General features: G+C 39.4%; 1 protein-coding gene across 3 annotated transcripts in view; it reads right to left on the bottom strand.

Annotated features, from left to right (window-relative positions):
* kcnq1.2 (potassium voltage-gated channel, KQT-like subfamily, member 1.2) overlaps nucleotides 1–23,964 on the bottom strand; it is a 292,236-nt gene that overhangs the window by 63,890 nt on the left and 204,382 nt on the right. For 2 of the 3 annotated variants that reach the window (XM_060914561.1, XM_060914564.1), the window contains 4 exons: nucleotides 14,006–14,081; nucleotides 12,962–13,056; nucleotides 12,746–12,786; nucleotides 10,628–10,689 (listed from right to left, as the gene is read on the bottom strand). In XM_060914561.1, coding sequence (XP_060770544.1) covers nucleotides 10,628–10,689; nucleotides 12,746–12,786; nucleotides 12,962–13,056; nucleotides 14,006–14,081 — 274 coding nt within the window. Of the gene's footprint in view, nucleotides 1–2,370; nucleotides 2,837–10,627; nucleotides 10,690–12,745; nucleotides 12,787–12,961; nucleotides 13,057–14,005; nucleotides 14,082–23,964 lie in introns of those variants that run through there. The other variant, XM_060914563.1, reaches the window with a different exon arrangement.

The following is a 23,964-nucleotide window of genomic DNA, read 5'->3' as shown; positions in this document are numbered from 1 at the left end:
TGTGTGTGTGTGTGTGTGTGGTGTACTGCAATGGACTGGTGTTTCATCCAAGGTGTGTTCTTGCTTCACACCCAGGATTCCCGGAATATGCTCTGTATCCTCCACAGCCTTGACCGGGATTAAGCATTTATTGGAGATGACTGAATGGATGAAAGATTGGATGAAAGACACTAAATTTTTAAACACTGGAGAGTTTCAGTTTAGCATTTTTGAGATTCCTGGTGAATACCACTGGTCTGATTCACTGCATTCAGTTTTATAATGACATTGTGCAGCAACCAGATAACATTGTCCAGCTCAGAATCCTTTGCTAATATTTAAAAAAAGTGTACATTTTTCACATTCCTATTTAGACCAAATGCACATGTCCAGGAATTGTTGTTCTGCATTTCACCATGATGTGAGTTTCCTAAGTAATCTCCTATTAAGTGCACAAGTCCTGTCTTGTTTGTGTAATCTGGATCAACCCTACAATAAGCCTGAGGCATACACTGGATATGGGTGGGATGGACTGTCCTGCACAAGAGGTGTGTGTGTGTGTGTGTGTGTGTGTGTGTGTGTGTGTGTGTGTGTGTGTGTGTGTGCATTAACCATGTCCTGTACTTGTAACATTTACCGAATTTTCATGTCTGAACACTTCAGCCATCAAAAAGACTGATCAACCTTCACCATTTACTCACATGGGGAGAGGCTGTGATGCCATATAGGATAATCTATCTTCATGAAAACTGCAGACAGTCAAAGTCCTGGCTCTCTTGTTGCGAGGGAGTGGAGAAAGACACCTCCATTGGGGTATGTGTCTTTGTCCAGACAGAAAGAGACATTTGTTTGGCATATGCGTCTCTGTCCAAGTGGAATAAATCACTGTCTGACTCAAACATATTAACAGAGTATTACTCACAACCCGCCATTCAGACATACACCTCAAAACTTTCGGCACTGCAAAAGACAAATGGTTTCATGCTAATGGCAAGAAAGAGCTAAATAACATAGATAAAAGGAGGGGAGGAGAATTGTAAGAAAGAGAGAAAATGAGAGACTTAAGAAACACAGTATTTGTCGTCGACTTTCTATGTGACACAGGGATGTGTCCTTATAGCCCCGTGTTTCCTTTGAAGAACCCCTAACCTTGGTATCTTTTCATACGACTTTATACATAACTCAACAGGCTGCCTTTTACACCATTTTCAAAAGTATGCCTTGTCCCACTTATATATAATAAGCTTCTCTACTTGCCCTTTTTTCATTTTGAGAAATACATTCACAAAGATTCCTGTGGAGTTGTTTTTAAACCATCTCTCTCGTGCCCTGCTCCAGGAAAACCAAAAACATGGAAACACACTCAGTCCAGATGTGTGTGTGTATGCGTGTCAAGGTCAGTCGGTTCACACACCTGCTGCCCTGAGGCATAAAGCGACCCATGAAACTACACAGTGGACACAGCTACACTGTCCTCGCTCTCACTACAAAATACAGGATGAGCATCTGCTCACATGAATATTCAATTACTCAGCTTTAGTGTTATTGTTAAAAACATTTGTGCTTGGTTCTTTTTCTTTGTAGTTTTTATTAGAAAATATTTAATTTGAACCACAGACTTCCTAACATGCTTCTACAAGTGCATAGTTTGGTTCCTAAGTTCAAATCCCATCCCACTGATGTCAGACTATTTGTTCAAGACAAACATAATGGCCAGTCAGATCTGAGAATAGTCTCCTGATCAGACAGATCGGAGAATTGTCCAGACAGTTGTTTCTGCCTAAAGGTCTTTACACATACAGTGTGATTTGTGGTTATAATTTTTTCATCTGAAAAGATAACCCCAAATCAGAAAAAGTTGAGACGGTATGTTGAAATTGAAATTAAAACTGAAAACACTGATTTATAAATAATCTTTGACCTGTACTGCACTCAAAGCAATACAACAGCTCATTATTTGATGTTTTACCTCATGAATTTTATTTTGTTTCCCAAAATAAAACACATTTCACCACCTTTCAAAAGAAGTTGGGACGGTAAAGCATTTACCACTTTGTAATGTTGCCATTCCTTCTCACAACACTTAAAAGATGTTTAGCGACTGAAAACTCCAAGTGATGAAGTGTTTCAGGTGTGATTTTGTCCCGTTCTTCCTGCAAACGGGTTTTAAGGTGTGCAACAGTATGGGGTCATTGGTATGATATTTTTCATTTCAAAATTCACCACACATTCTCTGTTGGGGACGGGGGGACAGGCACCCTCTTCTTCCACAGCCATGCCTTTGTAATGTGTGCAGGATGTGGTTTTGCACTGTCTTGCTGAAATACCCCTGGAAAAGATGTCGTCTTGAAGGCAGCATACCGTATGTTGCTCCAAAATCTCAGTGTACTTTTCTGCATTAATCCTAGCATCACAGAAGTGTAAGTTAGCTTTGCCAAGGGCACTGACACAACACCATACCATGACAGTCCCTGGCTTTTGGACTTGATGCTGGTAACAGTCTGGATGGTCCTTTTCATCTTTGGTCTGGAGCACAAGACGTCCAATAAAATTCCTCCAGACTCCTTGAATGGTTTAATGCACCGGAGAGGGTGAAATATCCAAATCTCTTCCTATTTTTCTTTGAGGAACATTGTTTTTAAGCATTCCGATAATTTTCTTGCATATTTGTCAACAAACTGGAGATCCTCAGCTCATCTTTGCTCCTCAAAGACTAGGCCTTTCCTGGATACTGATTTTGTACCAAATCGTGATTACAATCACCTGTTGACATCACCTGTTTCAAATCATATCATTACATAATTGTTTTACTTCATTACAAGTCCAGTCCCAACTTTTTTTGGAATTTGTTGCAGGCCTGAAACACAGTAAAGGATGTATATTAGCAAATGAAATGAAGTTGACCAGAATAAACATGAAATATCTTGGGTTCATACTGTCTATAATGAAATATATGTCAAAGTAAATTTAGAAAATCACTGCTTTCTTTTTTTATTTGTATTTACTATACCGTCCCAACGTTTTATGATTCGGGGTCCTATATTGGCTTCAAAGGGTAGTAGAAAGTTTTGTGTATTCATAGCCCAGAGAATATAATTTTCAGTGTGACATATGGTTGTTAAACCGCCAAATAGTGGCACTGGACTTAAGACCTCAACCTGACGTGATATCATGCAAGAAAATTAATTAGATGATCAGAGTCGAGTGAAATCTGAGGTCTGAATAGCAATGCATGCAATTTAGGTATTAACACTATGCATACTTGGCTGAACTTTATTTACACCCACACATTGTATGGGACAGGAAACAAAATCTTGCAGAATATCAGGATCTTTATCAATATCTAAAACACAACAGCTACAGTGGTGCTTGAAAGTTTGTGAACCCTTTAGAATTTTCAGTATTTCTGCATGAATATAACCGAAAACATCATCAGATTTTCACAAGTCCTAAAAGTAGATAAAGAGAACCCAGTTAAACAAATGAGGCAAAAATATTACACTTGATCGTTTATTTATTGAGGAAAATGATCCAATATTACATATCTGTGAGTGGTAAAAGTATGTGAACCTCTAGGATTAGCAGTTAATTTGAAGGTGAAATTAGAGTCAGGTGTTTTCAATCAATGGGATGACAATCAGGTGTGAGTGGGCACCCTGTTTCATTTAAAGAACAGGGATCTATCAAAGTCTGATCTTCACAACACATTTGTGGAAGTGTATCACGGCATGAACAAAGGAGATTTCTGAGGACCTCAGAAAAAGCGTTGTTGATGCTCATCAGGCTGGAAAAGGTTACAAAACCATCTCTAAAGAGTTTGGACTCCACCAATCCACAGTCAGACAGATTGTGTACAAATGGAGGAAATTCAAGACCATTGTTACCCTCCCCAGGAGTGGTCGACCAACAAAGATCACTCCAAGAGCAAGGCGTGTAATAGTCGGCGAGGTCACAGAGGACCCCAGGGTAACTTCTAAGCAACTGAAGGCCTCTCTCACATTGGTTAATGTTCATGAGTCCACCATCAGGAGAACACTGAACAACAATGGTGTGCATGGCAGGGTTGCAAGGAGAAAGCCACTGCTCTCCAAAAAGAACGTTGCTGCTCGTCTGCAGTTTGCGAAAGATCATGCGGACTAGCCAGAAGGCTATTGAAAAAATGTTTTGTGGACGGATGAGACCAAAATAGAACTTTTTGGTTTAAATGAAAAGTGTTATGTTTGGAGAAAGGAAAACACTGCATTCCAGCACAAGAACCTTATCCCATCTGTGAAACATGGTGGTGGTAGTATCATGGTTTGGGCCTGTTTTGCTGAGTCTGGGTCAGGACAGTTTGCCATGATTGATGCAAAAATGAATTCCGAATTATACCAGTGAATTCTAAAGGAAAATGTCAGGACATCTGTCCATGAACTGAATCTCAAGAGAAGGTGGGTCATGCAGCAAGACAACGACCCAAGTACACAAGTCATTCTACCAAAGAATGGTTAAAGAAGAATAAAGTTAATGTTTTGGAATGGCCAAGTCAAAGTCCTGACCTTAATCCAATCGAAATGTTGTGGAAGTACCTGAAGCGATCAGTTCATGTGAGGAAACCCACCAACATCCCAGAGTTGAAGCTGTTCTGTACGGAGGAATGGGCTAAAATTCCTCCAAGCTGGTGTGCAGGACTGATCGACAGTTACCAGAAATGTTTAGCTGCAGTTATTGCTGCACAAGGGGGTCACACCAGATACGGAAAGCAAAGGTTCACATACTTTTGCCACTCACAGATATGCAATATTGGATCATTTTCCTCAATCAATAAATGACCAAGTATAATATTTTTGTCTCATTTGTTTAAATGGGTTCTCTTTATCTACTTTTAGGACTTGTGTGAAAATCTGATGAGATTTTAGGTCATATTTATGCAGAAATATAGAAAATTCTAAAGGGTTCACAAACTTTCAAGGACCACTGTATTTAAAATACAGCAAAGGGGAGCATTTGTTGAGTCACTAAATTAGTTGTATGCTTATAAGACCAACGTTATACTAATTAGAATGCAATCACTGATATAGGTTTCACAAGACAATAAATGTAGTGTATGACTACATGGATTTCAGATGAAGGGCATCTATGAGCTCACACCCTCTGTTATCTCACACCCTCCAATTTTCCACATTAGGTTAATAGTAATATGAGTGCAACAGATCCACTACTTTGCTTTTAAACTTTGCTTTATGCTAATAATCAGAAATGCAGTTACAGACATGCTAAATGGGTCATGACCAAGCTGACACTGGGCTGTATGGATTATTTGGTTCACACGTGGCTAACAGAGATAGGGAAAGGCTAGCAAATAATTCAGAGGAAAAAGATTACAGTGTTATGCACACAGGCTACAGAATAGACAGACTGCAGTGAGTTGGGACTGAGCCATGAAGCCCAGAGCATGTGCCAGGGTGCTTGTTTGGCAGAATGCCATGATACTAAGGCTGTCCTGTAAGAAGTGCCATGCAACACAAAACACGGATACGCCTAGCAGCTTCCACTAAACACAGCTGGCCTGCACTTAGTCTGGACTAAAGCTGCCTTTACACTTTGCACGCTCATACATACTCACATACTCAGATGCCTAGTCTTCCTTTGCACTTTTATTAATTAGTATGTACACTACTTGTTCTCTGATTTTATTTAAAAATGATAACAATACATAATGACTGGAAAACTCATATATATATGGTGATGAACCGATAGCCGCGGTGATAAGGGAAATGGCTAAACATTTTCCTACTCCTTTTAAACTGACCCTTGAATCAACTTGTACTCTATTTGTGCCATTTTATATGAGCTCAGTTTGGAAATCAACTCTTTTCACTTTATTTAGTAACATCAAGAGAGATACAGTAAAATGAAGCTATGCTGTATCACCTTTAACATAGTCATACTTCCGTCTTTCATCATCCAGACCATCTTGTGGTTCAGTGTTTACTGATTATTATGTACATTATAATGGAAACACCATCGCCAAACCAAGATACTGACTATCACTGAGTACCACAGCTGGCAGAAGATAATCACCGGTACTGTCAATAAAGTCTCGATTTCCTTTTATGGGTTGCCATTAGCGTTGCTTCCATTTCCAGATGTGGCATTAAAGGATTTGGAGGACTGATATCTGATATCCAGATCTGCTTTAGATTCCACCCTACTAATGCACCCCTGAGCAGGGTATTAAAACTGTAATAATATGAACAGTTTGTTTCCAAAATAGGTTCTGTGTTTTTATCAACATAATTGAATGCTTATGGGTTACCACATACAGTATAGAGTACGCATGTACTAATGACAACTTGTTTGTTCAGGGGTTTAAAACATGTTTCTTTGCAAAATGCATTACTGCCACATCTGTTTTTCAACAAAGAACAATATAGCTTAGCATAATTAAATCTCAGTGCCTGAGAGCTGCATTTGTAACATTTCAGCAGATTAAAAAAATAAATAAATAAATAAAAATAATAATATATATATATATATATATATATATATATATATATATATATATAGGGTGGCACGGCGGTGTGGTGGTTAGCGCTGTCGCCTCACAGCAAGAAGGTCCGGGTTCGAGCCCCGTGGCCGGCGAGGGCCTTTCTGTGCGGAGTTTGCATGTTCTCCCCGTGTCCACGTGGGTTTCCTCCGGGTGCTCCGCCACAGTCCAAAGACATGCAGGTTAGGTTAACTGGTGACTCTAAATTGACTGTAGGTGTGAATGGTTGTCTGTGTCTACGTGTCAGCCCTGTGATGACCTGGCGACTTGTCCAGGGTGTACCCCGCCTTTCGCCCGTAGTCAGCTGGGATAGGCTCCAGCTCGCCTGCGACCCTGTAGAACAGGATAAAGCGGCTAGAGATAATGAGATGATTATAGTAGAATAATAATACTCTTCTTTTGTTTACCAAACAGTGTTGACTGTATACATACATACAGTACCAGGCAAAAGTTTGGACACACCTTTTAATTTAATAGATTTTCTTGATTTTTATTTATTAAAAGACACTTCATGTCTTAAAGTAATGATGGATGTCATTTCTCTTTACTTAGTTGAGTGGTTCTTGACATAATATGGATTACTACAGTTGTGGAATAGGGCTGTTTACTGTATTGTTATTTTACTATTTACTGTTTGATCCCAAACACATTAAGAAGGCAAGAAATTGCACTAATTAACTTTTGACGAGGCACCTATTAATTGAAAAGCATTCCGGGTGACGACCTCATGAAGCTGGTTAAGATAATGCCAATAGTGTGCAAAGCGTCATCAAGGGAAACGCTGGCTACTTTGAACAATCTAAAATACGAAACATATTTTTGTTTTTTTTAACACTTTTTTGTTTACCACATAATTCCATATATGTTCTGTATGTTATTTTATAGTTTAGATGTCTTAAGTATTGTTCTACAGTGTCGAAAATAGTCAGAATACAGACAAACCTATGAATGAGTCACTGTGTCCAAACTTTTGACTAGTGCTGTAGGTATGTGTGTCTTTACACATGTTTGTGCTGAAATACAGTTAAATGAGTATGATATAAAGTACTTGTCCACTGGGCTTAATTTAAAAAAAAAAAATCATTAATTGCTGAACTTGTAAAAAAAAAAAAAAAAATCAGTTTTCTAGAATGAAATGCAATGTTTCATATTTCTATCTGTGATAAAACCGGAAACGCACTTAACAATTACAAGTAGACTTGAATACAAGTGGACCGTTTGTCAAAAGACAAAATTATTAAAAATTTCTGATATTTAGTCCACATAATCACACTATTTATAATCATTGCATGTTTGGCTTCCTATACCAAGAAAACAACAGGAAAACATGCCTTGTCATTTTTGTGATGATTGGACTGCAGAATGCAACATAAAGATTGTGCTGTCATTTCAGATTGCTGTGATAAGATCTGACTGAGACTCCAGACTACTGAATACTGTGTGTGTGTGTGTGTGTGTGTGTGTGTGTGTGTGTGTGTGTGTGTGTGTGTGTGTGTGAGAGAGAGAGAGAGAGAGTGAGATTAAGCTCCTGCTGATGTTCTGATAACTGGATGTTCTTCTGGATCTTCCTCTCTGAAAGAGATGGTATCCACACCCTGTATTTTGACTGGCTCATTTAGACACATCTCTCTCTTGCACGCATGTGTGCGCACGTACACACACACACACACACACACACACTCACCCAGGGCCGGCTCTAGGTCTTTGGCTGCCCTAGGCGAGATTGAGTTTTGGCGCCCCCCCCCCCAAGAAAAAAAACCCTCTAATAACATCTAAATAACACTTTAATCTAATCACTCTATTCTATTACTATTAAACAATGTACGGTGCATGGACAATAAACAAGAAGTAATTTTTATCTTTTTCATTATTGTTATTATTGTTATCATTATTAACATAAAGTGTCACAAAGTAAAATGACCACACAAATTCAATACATATCTCCATATAATGGGCAAAAACTCTTCCGCACCCTGTTCAAAGTGTAGTGCATGGACAATAAACAAGAAATTATTTTTAGTTTCTTTTTTGCTATTAAAAGTTAAGTCATCTCTGAAGAATTAACAAATTAAATGAATAAAAAATTCTACAATTCTAAATTGTGCAAACTTAAGCACCCTGTTTGGACATCAATGGGCTGTATTTTCAAACAAAAGTGCTATTATGGGTACTTTGTTATTGAAGTCTATTGCTGTTTGCATCTAGTTAGCTAGGCAGACATTGATTCAGGCGTCTAAAATATTAATTTGCCACTATAATGGTTGATATGAGAGATTAGATCAGATTTACCTCTATACTTGGCTCTATTTGTTTCTTCCTGTAGCCTTCGTTTGCGCCCTTGCGCACCCGAGAGTTTGGATTTCTTCATTTAAGCACTTGTAGTCTGGGCTACTTTTTGCAGTGGATAGCCACTCATTCCCTGATGAACACCGCTACCCCCGCCCCCCCTTATAACCTATCATTGTGCATTTTTAGTAGGCATAAGGAAATCACCGACCACTACTGCGTAGGCTACACTTGTTTTTCAACCTTTTTGAGCCAGGGCGCACTTTTTTCAATGAAAAAAATCTCAAGGCACATCACCAATAGAAAATGTTGACTGAAACTAAAACGCTGTTGCCAATATTTACAATATACAGTCATTCTATAATTTTCCACAGTACACTTGGTGATCTCTCACGGCACACTAGTGTTCCGCGGTACTAGAGTTCGGCAGCACAGTGGTTGAAAACACTGTACACCACTGATGCACTTGGTAACCTCTCCATTCAATAACTCCATCCCTCCTTTTTGGTGGGGTTTTGGTCACCCTTGGCACCCCTGGGGCGCACTAGCGCCCGAAGACACACTATTGAGGTATTTCACCCACGTGACCAAGTCATGTGATGCTGCCATTTTGGACGGCACGGCTCGAATCAGTTTGAATGCGAGGAAGGCGACAAACGAAAAACATAAAAGAAAAAGGAGCGAGATGCAGAAAACACCTTCACTATCCAGTGATGTAGGGCATTTACAGGGCGAGCAGAGGGAGAGGTATTTGCAAAAATGGAGGTTAGCAGGCTTAGAGAACGACGTTTACCTGCTTCCACCAGGATTGTTCACTGACAGCTAAGGTTTGTTCACATTTTCATTTACTTTTGGTCCTCAGGATAAACAAAATGTTATTAAATGTCATTGAAATAACTTCTTAGTCTGTTGAGACATGGCCCGTTATAAGTTTTTCCTTTACTGTATTTACTAGTTTACTGAGTGCGCTCCGGGGCTGGCTGGCTGGCGCTAGCTAGCTAGCGCGCTCCGGGGCTGGCTGGCTGGCTGGCGCTAGCTAGCTAGCGCGCTCCGGGGCTGGCTGGCTGGCGCTAGCTAGCTAGCTAGCACGCTCCGGGGTTGGCTGGCTGGCGCTAGCTAGCTAGCTAGCACGCTCCGGGGTTGGCTGGCTGGCTGGCTGGCGCTAGCTAGCGTGCTCTGGGGCTGGCTGGCTAGCTGGCGCTAGCTAGCTAGCTAGCATGCTCCGGGGCTGGCTGGCTGGCTGGCGCTAGCTAGCTAGCTAGCACGCTCCGGGGCTGGCTGGCTGGCACTAGCTAGCTAGCTAGCGTGCTCCGGGGCTGGCTGGCTGGCTGGCGCTAGCTAGCTAGCTAGCGCGCTCCGGGGCTGGCTGGCTCAGTAAACTAGTAAATACAGTAAAGGAAAAACTTGAGACTGAAAGGTTTTAACAGTCATCCAAATGACTGAACGTAAACGTTGCTACAGTAACATACTAGGTACTATGATGTTGACATTAGCTAGCTTGCCGTTCAAAATGGCGGACACCGGGGCGTCATGTGACCCTGTGACGTCAGGTGAAATACCTCAATAGACAGGGCGAACCACTGTTGAGCGCTTATTGTTTCATGATTAACAACCACCACCACACCCCACCCCACCCCGCTTTTTTTGACAAATCGCACCCTGACTTCATGCTTTGCTGTACAATTAAATTAGGCTAAGACATTATAATGCTGACTCGTTTTCAGAATAGTGGAAGTCATAAATTTTCTCCCCCCATTTCTGCGCCCCTGGATGGACGCAGCGCCCTTAGCATTTGCCTATATTGCCTATGCCACGGGCCGGCTCTGCACTCACCCTATCTTCCAATCTGATCAGCCTGGCTCCAATAGTGTGGTACTCCTTCTTCACTCCTTTTTCTGTAAAAAGCAAAACAAAAACAAACAAACAAACAAACAAACAAACAAAAAAAGACATATACCTGTACTTGAGAATCCATTTGCAAAAAACAGAAAATCACCTTCAACTGGAAACAGGTAACAAGCATTTCCTCAATAATGAAATAAATATTCAGATACTTTTGTATGCATATATCTACTACACACAAATGTCTTTTGAAATTGGGCTTGCAAAATACTTCACGTGTTGTTTCTAATGTTATTTAACAAATTTTGAAGTGTATGTATTCCCTGTGATATTTTGCCAGGTTACAGGAAGGAAAAACGTTTGGAGTGATGCTAGGGCACCAACTGCTCTATTTTGAAACTCATGATCTCAGGTATGTGACTCAGATACTTTAAACAGGCCAAATTTGATAAATGATAACAGTATTGGGTGAAAACTTTTACTTGTGCCCTGTACAAGATACCAAAGAGCATCTCTTTATTACGCGCTTGAAATGTGTAATCATTTCAGTTGTTACCATCTTCCACAGCTGTCTCATCAAGATACCTGTAGCATTTGGCAAATCATTGCTGAAATAATCAAGTCCTGTCCTGTTGGCTAAATCTCTATTTTGAAGTGTCACATCAATGCTGGATTGCACTCCAAACTCCACTTCTCAGAACACACTGCTGCCTCTAATATGGCCAACATGGACTACAATCCACCACACAACACAGTCACAGCGACATCCAACAGGGCTTCCCACACCATCACACATTTAATACATTGCATTCAATTAATGTCTTAATTCATACGTTCGTGGTTTTTAATGGTGAACAAATTCCTTAATGAGACTGAATGATACAGTCCATTCTCACCTTTACACCCAGAGACCTGAGCTCAGCTTCGTGTCAACATTTAGGAGCATGTTGTAATTTCATTTAATTTAACACACTCACCAGCCACTTTAACAGGAACGTGGTCTTGATTCTAAGATTCCTGTTCTTGGTTGGCAGGAGTGGAACCCAATGTTGGAACCCTTCTGCTGTTGCATGCTGCAATGCTTTTCTACTCACCATGGTTGTAAAGAGTTGCTATGAGTTACAATATCCTTCCTGGCAGCTCAAACCAATCTGGTTTTCCTCTGACTTTTCTTATTAGCAAGGCGTTTCCACCCACAGAACCATCATTCATGCAATGTTTTTTTGTTTTGTTTTCGCACCATTCTGTGTAAACTCTAGAGACTGTTGTGTGTGAAAGCCCCAGGAGATCAGCAGTTTCTGAAATACTCAAACCAGTCCATCTGGCACCATCACCCATGCCACAGTGAAAGTCACAGAGATCACAATTTTCTCCATTCTGATGTTTGAAGTGAACATTAACTAAAGCTCTTGATTTGTATCGGCATGATTTTATGCATTGTGCTGCTGTCATGGAATTGGCTGATTAGATAACGACATAAAACAGCAGGTGGATGGGTGTTCCTAATAAAGTGTATATATGAACTTAATTTGAGTCCAAATCAACTACATAATAATAAAGCCTGAATAAACTGGTTCATGCAAGTGGTTATAATTGAGGTAACACCACTCATGGTATATTAACACTGAAATTCATAGTTGAGTAACTACCTTGGAGAAAGACAATATGCAAAATCTATACAGAATATAGTTTTTGCATCTAGAGGTGTTTTGGATTTTTTGGATAAATGTTACATTTTGGGGCACAAAGCACAGAAATTATTTTGTCATGACTCATTTTGACATGTTCTGTTTCAAAATATACCTTTAAAGCAATTAAATATAAATGTTACATTAAATATATTTGTGGTTTTGTGCTACAGCTAACGTAGAACTATGCTACTTGTTATTAAGAATCCAAAACAGTGAAACAGACGTTGTTGCTGTGACATACTTTTACCACAACAGATCAGTGTTGTTAAGTCATGTGGCCACATAAAAGTGCTTGTTGTTGCAGAAACACCCCATATATTATGTACTGTCTATAGTCTGCATAGACAATATATAGATGTCAGTTAAGCTTTATTGACACTTTCAAGGCCATGGAGGGTGGTGTAATAATGATACATACCTGGCAGGAACATTCCTGGCTTTCCCAACGTGTGATCCATCCTAGGAAAGGAAAACAGCAGGAAACAATGAAATATGCATTGATTGTTTCAGACCCCCAGCCCCTGATGACCGCCCCCACTTCCCTTTCCCAAGCCCCCTGGCTATACAATTGAACAGAAAGACGTGAAAAGAAAGCAACAAAGAACCAGTTCTGGGGATGTGGTTGTTGTCTCACCGTCTCTGGAGCTCTTTAATGCGGACCATCATGTTCAGGTGGCCCTGGGAATACTGCTCGATCACGTCTCGCACGTCGTAGGGTTTCCTTGCTTGCTGCCGAGTGCAGAGACAGAAAGTGTGAATAAGCATGGCTACTGTCCCTCTGGGCCTCCGACTTCCATGCTTTGTTACCATGACAGTGTTATTCAACAAGTTCACCACAAAGTGGTTCATTAAGTGTCCAGAAAAAAGCCAAAACAATGTGACTTGGGTTTGACTTGCATTGTGAACAATACTCACTTTAATCCAAAGCTTCTAGCAATGTGATGACTTGCTGGTGTGTAATATTGAAATGTAGCTGTGAAATTAATAATTAATTCCTGTATGTACAATGTACAGTAGCAGTCAAAAGTTTGGACACCCCTACTCATTCATCGTTTTTTCTACATTGTCGAACAATACTGAAAACAACAAAACTATTAATTAACATATGGGACATATATGGAATTATGTGGCAAACAAACAAGTGTTAAAAAACAAAATATGTTTCATATTTTAGATTCTTCAGCGTAGCCAGCGTTTACCTTGATGACGCTTTGCACACTATTGGCATTATCTTAACCAGCTTCATGAGGTAGTCACCTGGAATGCTTTTCAATTAACAGGTGCCTCGTCAAAAGTTAATTAGTGCAATTTCTTGCCTTCTTAATGCGTTTGAGATCAACCAGTAAATAGTAAATAATAACAATACAGTAAATAACTCTAATAGACAACTGTAGTAATCCATATTATGTCAGAACCGCTTGACTAAGTAAAGAGAAACGACATCCGTCATTGCTTTAAGACATGAAGTGTCTTTTAATTAATAAAAATAAAGACAAACCATTGAATTAGAAGGTGTGTCCAAACTTTTGCCTGATACTGTATGTATGTATACAGTCAACACCGTTTGGTAAACAAAAGAATATATATATATATATATATATATATATATATATATATATAGTATGTATGTACTGTATGTGTGTGTCTTTTATACTCCAATATGAAGGAAATTCTGTACCTGAAATTTCTGTCTAGCTACAAAATACTGCATCCTCCTTATGACTTTTACTGCAGATCGATGCACATGGGTAAGCCTGGAAAAACACATGTGCACCCGCATGCACGCACGCACACACACGCACGCACGCACGCACACACACACACACACACACACACACACACACACGCACACACACACTTTGATTTCGTTTCTTTCCTGCCAAAGAAAGATAATTCTGCACACTTCCTAAGAAGTAAATATCAACTTGTGGCCAAATCAACAGTACATGAATGAGTCAATATCGAGTGCTGTGGAAATTTTTTTGTTTGTGTATGTGTGTGTTTGCATGCTTATGTACTACCCCAAAATACTTGTTGGTTATTTATAAATCAGTGTCATCATTCAAAATCAACAAAACATTTATTTATTTTAGCACTCAGTCATTTGAATTCCTGCACATTCTTTTTATGTTATGGAAAAAAGGAGACCTTTGTTTTGTTTCAGCCTGATTAAAGCAGATATTTCTCTTATCAGTCATACAGAGCCCCGAGATAGCAAGACTCTTCTCATGTCTGGCTCAGAACATGTGACTTTTTTGGGTTTATCTCTGACTTCAAAGTGTTGCATTTATCCTGGGTTTGGTGTTATAAATATGCGAAAGGAGGCTAAAATGAAAAATGAGAAAATGAGAAGTGAGTGGTGGGAAAATAAAAGGGCACTGACAGTGAAGAAAAATAGGGCAGGCTCAAAGGAGGGCTGTCATATCCTTCTGATCGTGCACAAACAAAATCATACGTCACAAATGTCTGGCCCAGAAGAATGCTGGCGCACATGATTCACACACACACACACACACACACACACACAGAGGAAAAATGCCATTTCATAAAACTTCCTTCATCTTTACCACAAAAGACAGACCACATATTTGCGTTTCTCAGGTCATCTCTTTCTAGATAAGCCACTGTGTGCTGTCACTGAGATGCAGTTCACAACATAAATCAACTCCATGTGCCACAGGGTTTTGTGAGGCTCCGCCAGGACACTTGTTTGTTTTGATTGCTGGTCTCCCGCCATCTTCAGCCCACTCCCTTTGTGGCGTCAGCAGTCAGAGTAGAGCTCTTAATTAGAGGAGGGGACAGAGCTACAAAAGCAGCAAGCGGACCAACACAGACACACACGCACGCACACGCGCCTGCTCATCAAATGGAATCTTATTCTTCTCTCCTCCCTTTTTGTCTCAGTCCCCCATCATGTCTTTCTTGTTGATTTCTTTCTATTAATCAGATACACAACTGCATGAAACATGAAAATATCTACAGTGAAGTTTTTTTTCCCCTACAAGTGTGAAGCGTGTTTGAGAACTGAGAACAGTGGGAAAAGAAAACACGTTCCAAAAACATGCTCTTTAATCATAAGTCTCTGTCCTCATGTTATATTATATCCCCACACACATGGAGTGCAGGCTTCCATCAAAAATGTACATGTCTGACATTTGATCCTGCATACACAACACGCTCATATCAAGGACGCATTAATTCAACTCATGTTCTATGACAAATTTACATTATGATATATGCTTGTTTCCGTTTCTGAGAAGATCCTAGATTAAGTTAAAAAAAGAAAAAAGAAAAAGAATGAAAACACACTCCATTATGTTTTGTTGGATATATTGCGACCCTTCTTATTAAAGATTGAGCCCAGCATTTACATACTTGCCAACCCTCCTGACTTCGGCGGGAGGCTCCCGATTTTAGCCTCCGTCTCCCGCCTCCCGATTGTATTTGTTAAAAACTGGATAATCTCCCGATTTTGGGAAATCCCTACCGCCAAGTTAAAAGTACTCCTGATTATGTCCAATCAGAATCGTATGAGAAACACTGCTGACGTCAACTGATTTTTAACAAATCAACGAACAGAACGACAGTCACTTCCGTAATGTAGGATTCACCCAGGCTGTCCGACATTTTTTACAAGCAGTTATTCATCATAGCCGCTAAACCAAATACCAAACGGCAAAAATACGAATGCAAATACCAGGTTGCATGGGAGGATGAATTTCCATGGATAAGCAAATGTTCGACCAGCCAGACCAACGCATTTTGCAAGGTAAGACTACAAAGCGATTCATTTATCCCAATTATTCAATTGCGATTCAATTATCCCAATCTTATGGTGGGGTAAAAGCAGGTAAATTACATATTCTTCAAAACTGCAATAGGTCATTCACCCTTTTATGTAAATTCTTAATGCTCTTATTTTTTAATTAAAAATAGTTGATCATTTGTACATGTGTATGTAACAAGTACTTATGAGACATTGAAATTAACTTAAGATTTATATTATGTTTTGTTTTTTTGTAGTAAGAAGTATAATTAAATTGCATATACAGTAGGATCTTAACCTCTGTATAAATGAAATATATTTATCATATTGATTGAAATGTTTTTAACTCTTGAGAATTTCTTTTTGCAGTTGTGTCGCAGAAATTTTAGAATCAGCCATGGTGGGAAAAATGATGCTAAAAATGATACCATTTCAGAAACAAACTGTACAACTTCTAAAGTGTTTAGTGAAATTTTGCATGACAGAATTTGTTTGATGAGTGTATTTGAATAGTGTGGTAGTGTCTTTGTGCTATTTTGAATTTATGTTTGAAAGTTTTAAGTGAAAGTTTACAAGTGAAATTATAAACATTCTTCTAAAGCATCACTTGTGTTATTTTCTGTGGGTCTCTGTATGTATACAATATTCAGGCATGAGATTTTTCAGCTAAAAATCTGATTTAAGCAGACTTCCCTTTCATTGTTATGATATTAAAATTCAAGACGAGTATTATTTCAGATTTTTCACTCTGAGCTCTCTCATGCCTGATACATGAATCCCATAACCTATAGTAATTGATAGAACAATATTAACAATTCAAAAACTCTTCAATTGTATACATTTCAAATGGTTTGCAATTAATTGGGATCCACTGTTTTTATCGTTTCAACCACACATCATACCCTCGTCCAATTGAAAATGTCGTTCACGCACTTTTCTCCCCCATGAGAATTTTGAAAAGTTGGCAACTATGCATTTACACAAGACCCTCAGTGTTATTATATCATGCAAGTCTCTCTGTGATAAGATTGAGAACAGTGTTGCCTCCTGCTGAATGGGAGACCTAAAACAACCTGTGTGTACAAGCTTTGAGTCCAAATTCAGTTTTACAGTACACACACACACACACACACACACACACACACACACACACACACACACACACACACAAAACAAAAAGGCAAAAAGCTTTCAGTTTGGGCTGTCTCTTAGGCCCTGGTCACACTACAGCTCGCGACAGGTTTGCAAATACTTGGTGATGAAAAACTGGTAGCATCGACACCAATCATACAATAGACGGCAATTGTTCTCCAAGCTTCGTGAGTTGTTTTTTGTTGTCTCCACCTCGTGAGTGGCCGAAAAGGTCACAAAAAATTTCAGTGCATGCATTGAAATTTGGTGGCAATGTTTTCATCGGCAAACAAAGCAGCGAATACCTGCAGATGGGTTTGGGAATATTTCCCAAAGCTCGGGGAACCTTCTTCGAGCCTCTTGAGATGTATTTGTCTTGAACCCATGTCCCCAGTGCTCACGGGAGCCTCATCAACACAGTGGCTCAGCATAGCCTAACCTTCGCTGAAACTTAAGAATTGCATTTACATTCAGGGATCCTTCGGAGCGCTTTGTGCACACCCTTGGGACCCAGTCGTGATGGGAAACACCTGATGCTGATTTGAGTGCAAACAACACGTGCATATAAGGACACTGTTTTCAGAGAGACTTTGCAAAGTATTCTGTCAGATATGCGGTGTTAGATGGATCTAAGTGCAGGAAGAGTGTTTATTAGCAGGTGTGATACAGTGGTGCTTGAAAGTTTGTGAACCCTTTAGAATGTTCTATATTTCTGCATAAATATGACCTAAAACATCATCAGATTTTCACACAAGTCCTAAAACTAGATAAAGAGAACCCGGTTAAACAAATGAGACAAAAATATTATACTTGGTCATTTATTGATTGAGGAAAATGATCCAATATTGAATATCTGTGAGTGGCAAAAGTATGTGAACCTTTGCTTTCAGTATCTGGTGTGACCCCCTTGTGCAGCAATAACTGCAACTAAACGTTTCTGGTAACTGTTGATCAGTCCTGCAAACCGGCTTGGAGGAATTTTAGCCCATTCCTCCGTACAGAACAGCTTCAACTCTGGGATGTTGGCGTTTCCTCACATGAACTGCTCGCTTCAGGTCCTTCCACAACATTTTGATTGGATTGTCAGGACTTTGACTTGGCCATTCCAAAACATTCACTTTATTCTTCTTTAACCATTCTTTGGTAGAATGACTTGTGTGCTTAGGGTCGCTGTCTTGCTGCATGACCTACCTTCTCTTGAGATTCAGTTCATGGACAGATGTCCTGACATTTTCCTTTAGAATTCACTAGTATAATTCAGAATTCATTATTGTATCAATGATGGCAAGCCATCCTGGCCCAGATGCAGCAAAACAGGCCCAAACCATGATACTACCACCACCATGTTTCACAGATGGGATAAGGTTCTTGTGCTGGAATGCAGTGTTTTCCTTTCTCCAAACATAATGCTTCTCATTTAAACCAAAAAGTTCCATTTTGGTCTCATCCGTCCACAAAACATTTTTCCAATAGCCTTCTGGCTTGTCCACGTGATCTTTAGCAAACTGCAGATGAGCAGCAATGTTCTTTTTGGAGAGCAGTGGCTTTCTCCTCGAAACCTGCCATGCACACCATTGTTGTTCAGTGTTCTCCTGATGGTGGATTCATGAACATTAGCCAATGTGAGAGAGGCCTTCAGTTGCTTAGAAGTTACCCTGGGGTCCTTTGTGACCTCGCCAACTATTACACGCCTTGCTCTTGGAGTGATCTTTGTTGGTCGACCACTCCTGAGGAGGGTAACAATGGTCTTGAATTTCCTCCATTTGTACACAATCTGTCTGACTGTGGATTGGTGGAGTCCAAACTCTTTAGAGATGGTTTTGTAACCTTTTCCAGCCTGATGAGCATCAACAATGCTTTTTCTGAGGTCCTCAGAAATCTCCTTTGTTTGTGCCATTATACACTTCCACAAACATGTGTTGTGAAGATCAGACTTTGATAGATCCCTGTTCTTTAAATAAAACAGGGTGCCCACTCACACCTGATTGTCATCCTATTGATTGAAAACACCTGATTCTAAGTTTACCTTCAAATTAACTGCTAATCCTAGAGGCTCACATACTTTTGCCACTTACAGATATGTAATATTGGATCATTTTCCTCAATAAATAAATGACCAAGTATAATATTTTTGTCTCATTTGTTTAACTGGGTTCTCTTTATCTACTTTTAGGACTTGTGTGAAAATCTGATGATGTTTTAGGTCATATTTATGCAGAAACAGAAAATTCTAAAGGGTTCACAAACTTTCAAGAACGAAAACAAAACACAAATGAAACCAAAAACAGAGTCATAAACATGGCTAGAAACAAACGTGACAATGATAATACAAGCGAAGGCAAAGCCTCTGTGAAAACAGCGTCCTTATATGTACATGCTGATTGTGTTCAGCATCAGGTGTTTCCCATAACGGCTGGGTCCTGTGAGTGAGTGTAGCCACTCGAGCATTTGAAGGCATGACAGTCAAGTGTTTGCCTGCTGTGTGACCACAGCACTGTCACCTCACAGCAAGGTGTGACAATCAAGTGTTTGCCTGCTGTGTGGTTAGCACGGTCACCTCACAGCAAGAAGCTTCTGGGTTCGAGCCCAGTGGCTGACGGGAGCCTTTCTGTGTGGCATTTGCATGTTCTCCCTGTGTCTGCGTGGATTTCCTCTGGGTGATCCAGTTTCCCCCACCATCCAAAAACATGCGGTTAGTTTAACTGGCTATTCTAAATTGCTCATAGGTGTGAATGTGTGTGAATGGTTGAGAGGAGAAAACCTCTATAAATAATCCAGTAGAAGGCAATGGGAAACCACTACTGTAATTCTTCCCTAGAAGCTCAGACCTGCTATCAAGCAGAACACTAAAGAAGAAGAAGAAGAAGAAGAAGAAGAATATGTAAATGACATTAGACACTGGATACTTATTAACTTCCTTCTACTTAATTCTGACAAGATAGAAGTACTTGTACTAGGACCACATGCAGCTAGAACTAAGTGTTCTGATTACACAGTAACTTTGGATGGCCTTTCTGTTTCTTCATGTGCAGCAGCAAAAGACCTTGGGGTGATCAATGACTCCAGTCTTTCATTTGAAACTCATGTCAGTAATATTATAATGATAGCCTTCTTTCATCTCAGAAATATTGCCAAGATAAGAAATATAATGTCACTACACAATGCAGAAAAACTAGTTCATGCCTTTGTTACCTTGAGGTTTAATTATTGTAATGCCTTACTTTCTGGATGTTCCAGTCAGTGCATAAACAAGGTCTAGTTAGTCCAAATGCAGCAGCAAGAGTCCTTACTAGAAGATATGACCACATCATCCCATCTTTTCCACACTGCATTGGCCTCCAATCAAATTTCACATCGATTATAAAATACCTATAAAGTTATCTTTATAAAAATAACAAAAAAGTGACCTATAAAGCACTGAATGATCTCGTGTCACAGTACCTGAGCAAACTTCTGGTCTTTTATGACCCACCACGCCTACTTAGATCAAAAGGTGCAGGCTCTCTTGGTACCTCAAATAGTGAAGGCTACATCAGGGAGCAGAACCTTTTCTTACAAAGCCCCACAGTTATGGCACAGCTTTCCAGGTAGTGTTCAGGACTCAGACACAGTCTCAGTGTTTAAGTCTAGGCTGAAAACATCTGTTTAGTCAAGCCTTTTGTTAATAGCTTTTGATTAGGTAAAGGAGTAGATTTGGAGGGTCCTCAGGCATAGAGTGTTTTGGTAAACTGGGATGTATGGATGCTGTCACCCCCCCCACACACACACACACACTCTCACATATACACTCAGGATTGTTGATGGTGTTGTGGCTGGCTGCTTTATGTCCCAGGGCTCCTTCATTTCTATGCTACTTTCTGGCTCTCCCTTTTAGTAATGCTGTCATCGTTAGTTTTGCCAGAGTCCCTGCTTGTACTCAGCACATAATGTATACTGTTTTAACCATTAGGTGACAACAGGCATACCTAACAACCTGTGTTCTCTCTCTCTCTCTCTCTCTCTCTCTCTCTCTCTCTGTGTCAAGTTACATGTCAATCCTGAAATACCAGTGATGTTGGCCTCTCCTGCTTTTCAGACCTGCGTGATCCATCCTGATGCCCTACTTCTGGATGGAGTTCTCATCACATTGCTCCCATGGAGGACGGCCGCATATGGACAGTTGAAAGATACACTTAGAAGATGGCTCTGGACACAGTTTTGCTATGATGGTTTAGGTCTATTGTCATGATAATTCTAGGACTGCAGTTGTCATGAACAGTTTCGCATCCAAGTCTCCATCAATGAACAGTTGATACCTTCAACAAAACAGACTTCATGCTAAAACTATGATGAATTTCCTGGTTACACAGTTATACTTTGTGACTTTATGACACAGTTATAGAAGCAAGTTATTTATAGTCACGCTATCCATTATCACCCAGATGAGGATGGGTTCCCTTTTGAGTCTGGTTCCTCTCAAGATTTCTTCCTTGTGTCGTCTGAGGGAGTTTTTCCTTGCCACCGTCGCCACAGGCTTACTCATTAGGAATAAATAAACGTATTAGGGATAAAATTACTTCATATGTTTAAAGTCTTTACTTTTCTGTAAAGCTGCTTTGTAACAATGTCTGTTGTTAAACGTGCTATACAAATAAACTGACTTGAAACTGACTTGACTAGTTTTTGCAGACTGGGCTCCTGCTTTGTCATTGCCATCTCCTCAGGCTTTAGATTTTAAATTTAGATTTACAACTGAAGAAGCAAGAAGCTGCTTATAGACACTAAATACAATCTTGCTGAAGTAGTCTGTTTGTCCAATACTATCAAATAATTTGGAGCAAACTACTTGTCAGAAAGGAAGCATGCATTTTTAACCTGATTTTCGATTTCTGGCTTTCAAATAGAGATGCTTAGTCATTTAGTTTTTTACTGAAGGAGCTGGTTTAATTGGATATTGTAACTGCACAACTATTATCAATTCATTTATTTAAACCTACCCACTTTCATATTTGTGGCACTTGACACAATTCCTACAAAAAAAAAAATTACATGGATCCTGAGTGGCATAACAGAAAATTGTTCACCTTATCATTTGAATCCTAATGATGCCACAGCTTAGACAGCAAAACTGCCCCTGCTCTCTTGGTGTTAGTCATGGCATACTCTCTCTCCCCTGTTAATCACAATGACAATAACCAATCATGGGACTCTATGATCTCATGTATGTGGAAGAGGGCAGACGTGCTGCCTTTGATTAGAGGTTGGAAGGCATTTTTCCCAACCTGCGCCCAGGAATAACCAAAGAAAATGTCCTTCAACTCAGAATTTATCCTCAGGAACATGGGATGGTCTCCTCAAGTCTAAGTTCAGCAAGTACTATCAAATCAACATGGTTGGACAGAGCATCAGCAGTAAACAAAGTAGCATTTCTTACCTTTAAAAGAGCTATACTGCATATACTAGTAATTATTTTCGATCTTAGAACAAACAGACATCTTTGGTTTTTAGATCTACAACATGGATTGTACAGATGGATTGTGAGGAGGAATATATATATCACTCATCACAGTTAGCTGGCCAGCTTGCTCCAAACAAAAGATGAACATGGAGGCGTCCATGCCCCCCCTCTGTAGCTCAAATGCACAGAGGTTGAAATTGATGAAATTCAGAGCTGTGACTTCCCACTTTGGTAAGCAATAATATAAGAACATATATAAAATATAAGAAAAATATGAGAAAGCAATAGAGCTTTCTTACAAGTATATTATGCTGCCCTGTGAGCAGCAATTTGAAAAGATGTCGAGGTTGGCTTCACATGTCTCGGAGGAAACGTGCATTTGCTGAGATTATTTAACAAGGATGGATGGGAAACAATTCTGAATAGGATGCTATATTCTCATGCTCAATTCTGAATAGTATGACATATAGTATGTCCTGTTAAATTACATCTTATTCACCTTTTGTTTGAACATGTCCTTCAAAACAAAAGGTGCCATATCCATGAATAAATGTTGACACATGTTACAGTTTTACCCGATTGGTAAGCGATTATGTCATTCAAGGCTTTTAAATTTTACTCAGAGCTTAAAACAAAACAAAACCAACTTAAAAAAATTCAGTTAGCTGTGAATGTTCATAAGTTACAAGTTCCTCTACAAAAAGCACACAAAGTGATTCCATAAGAAACAGCTCTGTTGTGTTGAACAGACACATTGATTTCAGGAAATGACGTTTTGACAACTTTTGCAGTTTACTGGAATGTGACTGGAAACTTGCATCATTAATCATGCAAGACATCATGGACTCTGGAAATACTGTAAATGTTGCTATTTTAATTCAGTGCAACAAATTGCAGTAACAGTTGTATATATAACAAGTGGCTAATGGCAAAAAAAAAAGAATCTGTAGGTAATATTATTAGCAGCTAGGAAATTAGTGACATATAATATCAATTAAGCTATGAAGGAGAAATTTACTGAACTTGAACTACATTATCAAATGTCACTTCTGACATCACTCTGATATCAATTTGCTCTTTTTATTCATGTTTCTCCTCCCTTTCTTTGTTTTTAACAAATATACAGTATGTTATTGACTAAATACAGTATACTTGTGAAGACTAGACCCATACTCTAATTGAACTAAGTCTAAATATAGCCCGAACATTATAATTATCCTTCATCTAACCCTAATTATTAGTCTGAGTATGCACCATAGTTAAAAAAGATAAATGTTTTGGTTCTACTAATCAGGTCTAGACT

The sequence above is a fragment of the Neoarius graeffei genome, chromosome 2 (assembly GCF_027579695.1).
Source record: "Neoarius graeffei isolate fNeoGra1 chromosome 2, fNeoGra1.pri, whole genome shotgun sequence".
NCBI lineage: Eukaryota > Metazoa > Chordata > Actinopteri > Siluriformes > Ariidae > Neoarius > Neoarius graeffei.
Note: the sequence above shows the minus strand (reverse complement) of the source record. Positions and strands in the feature narration are given on the sequence as shown.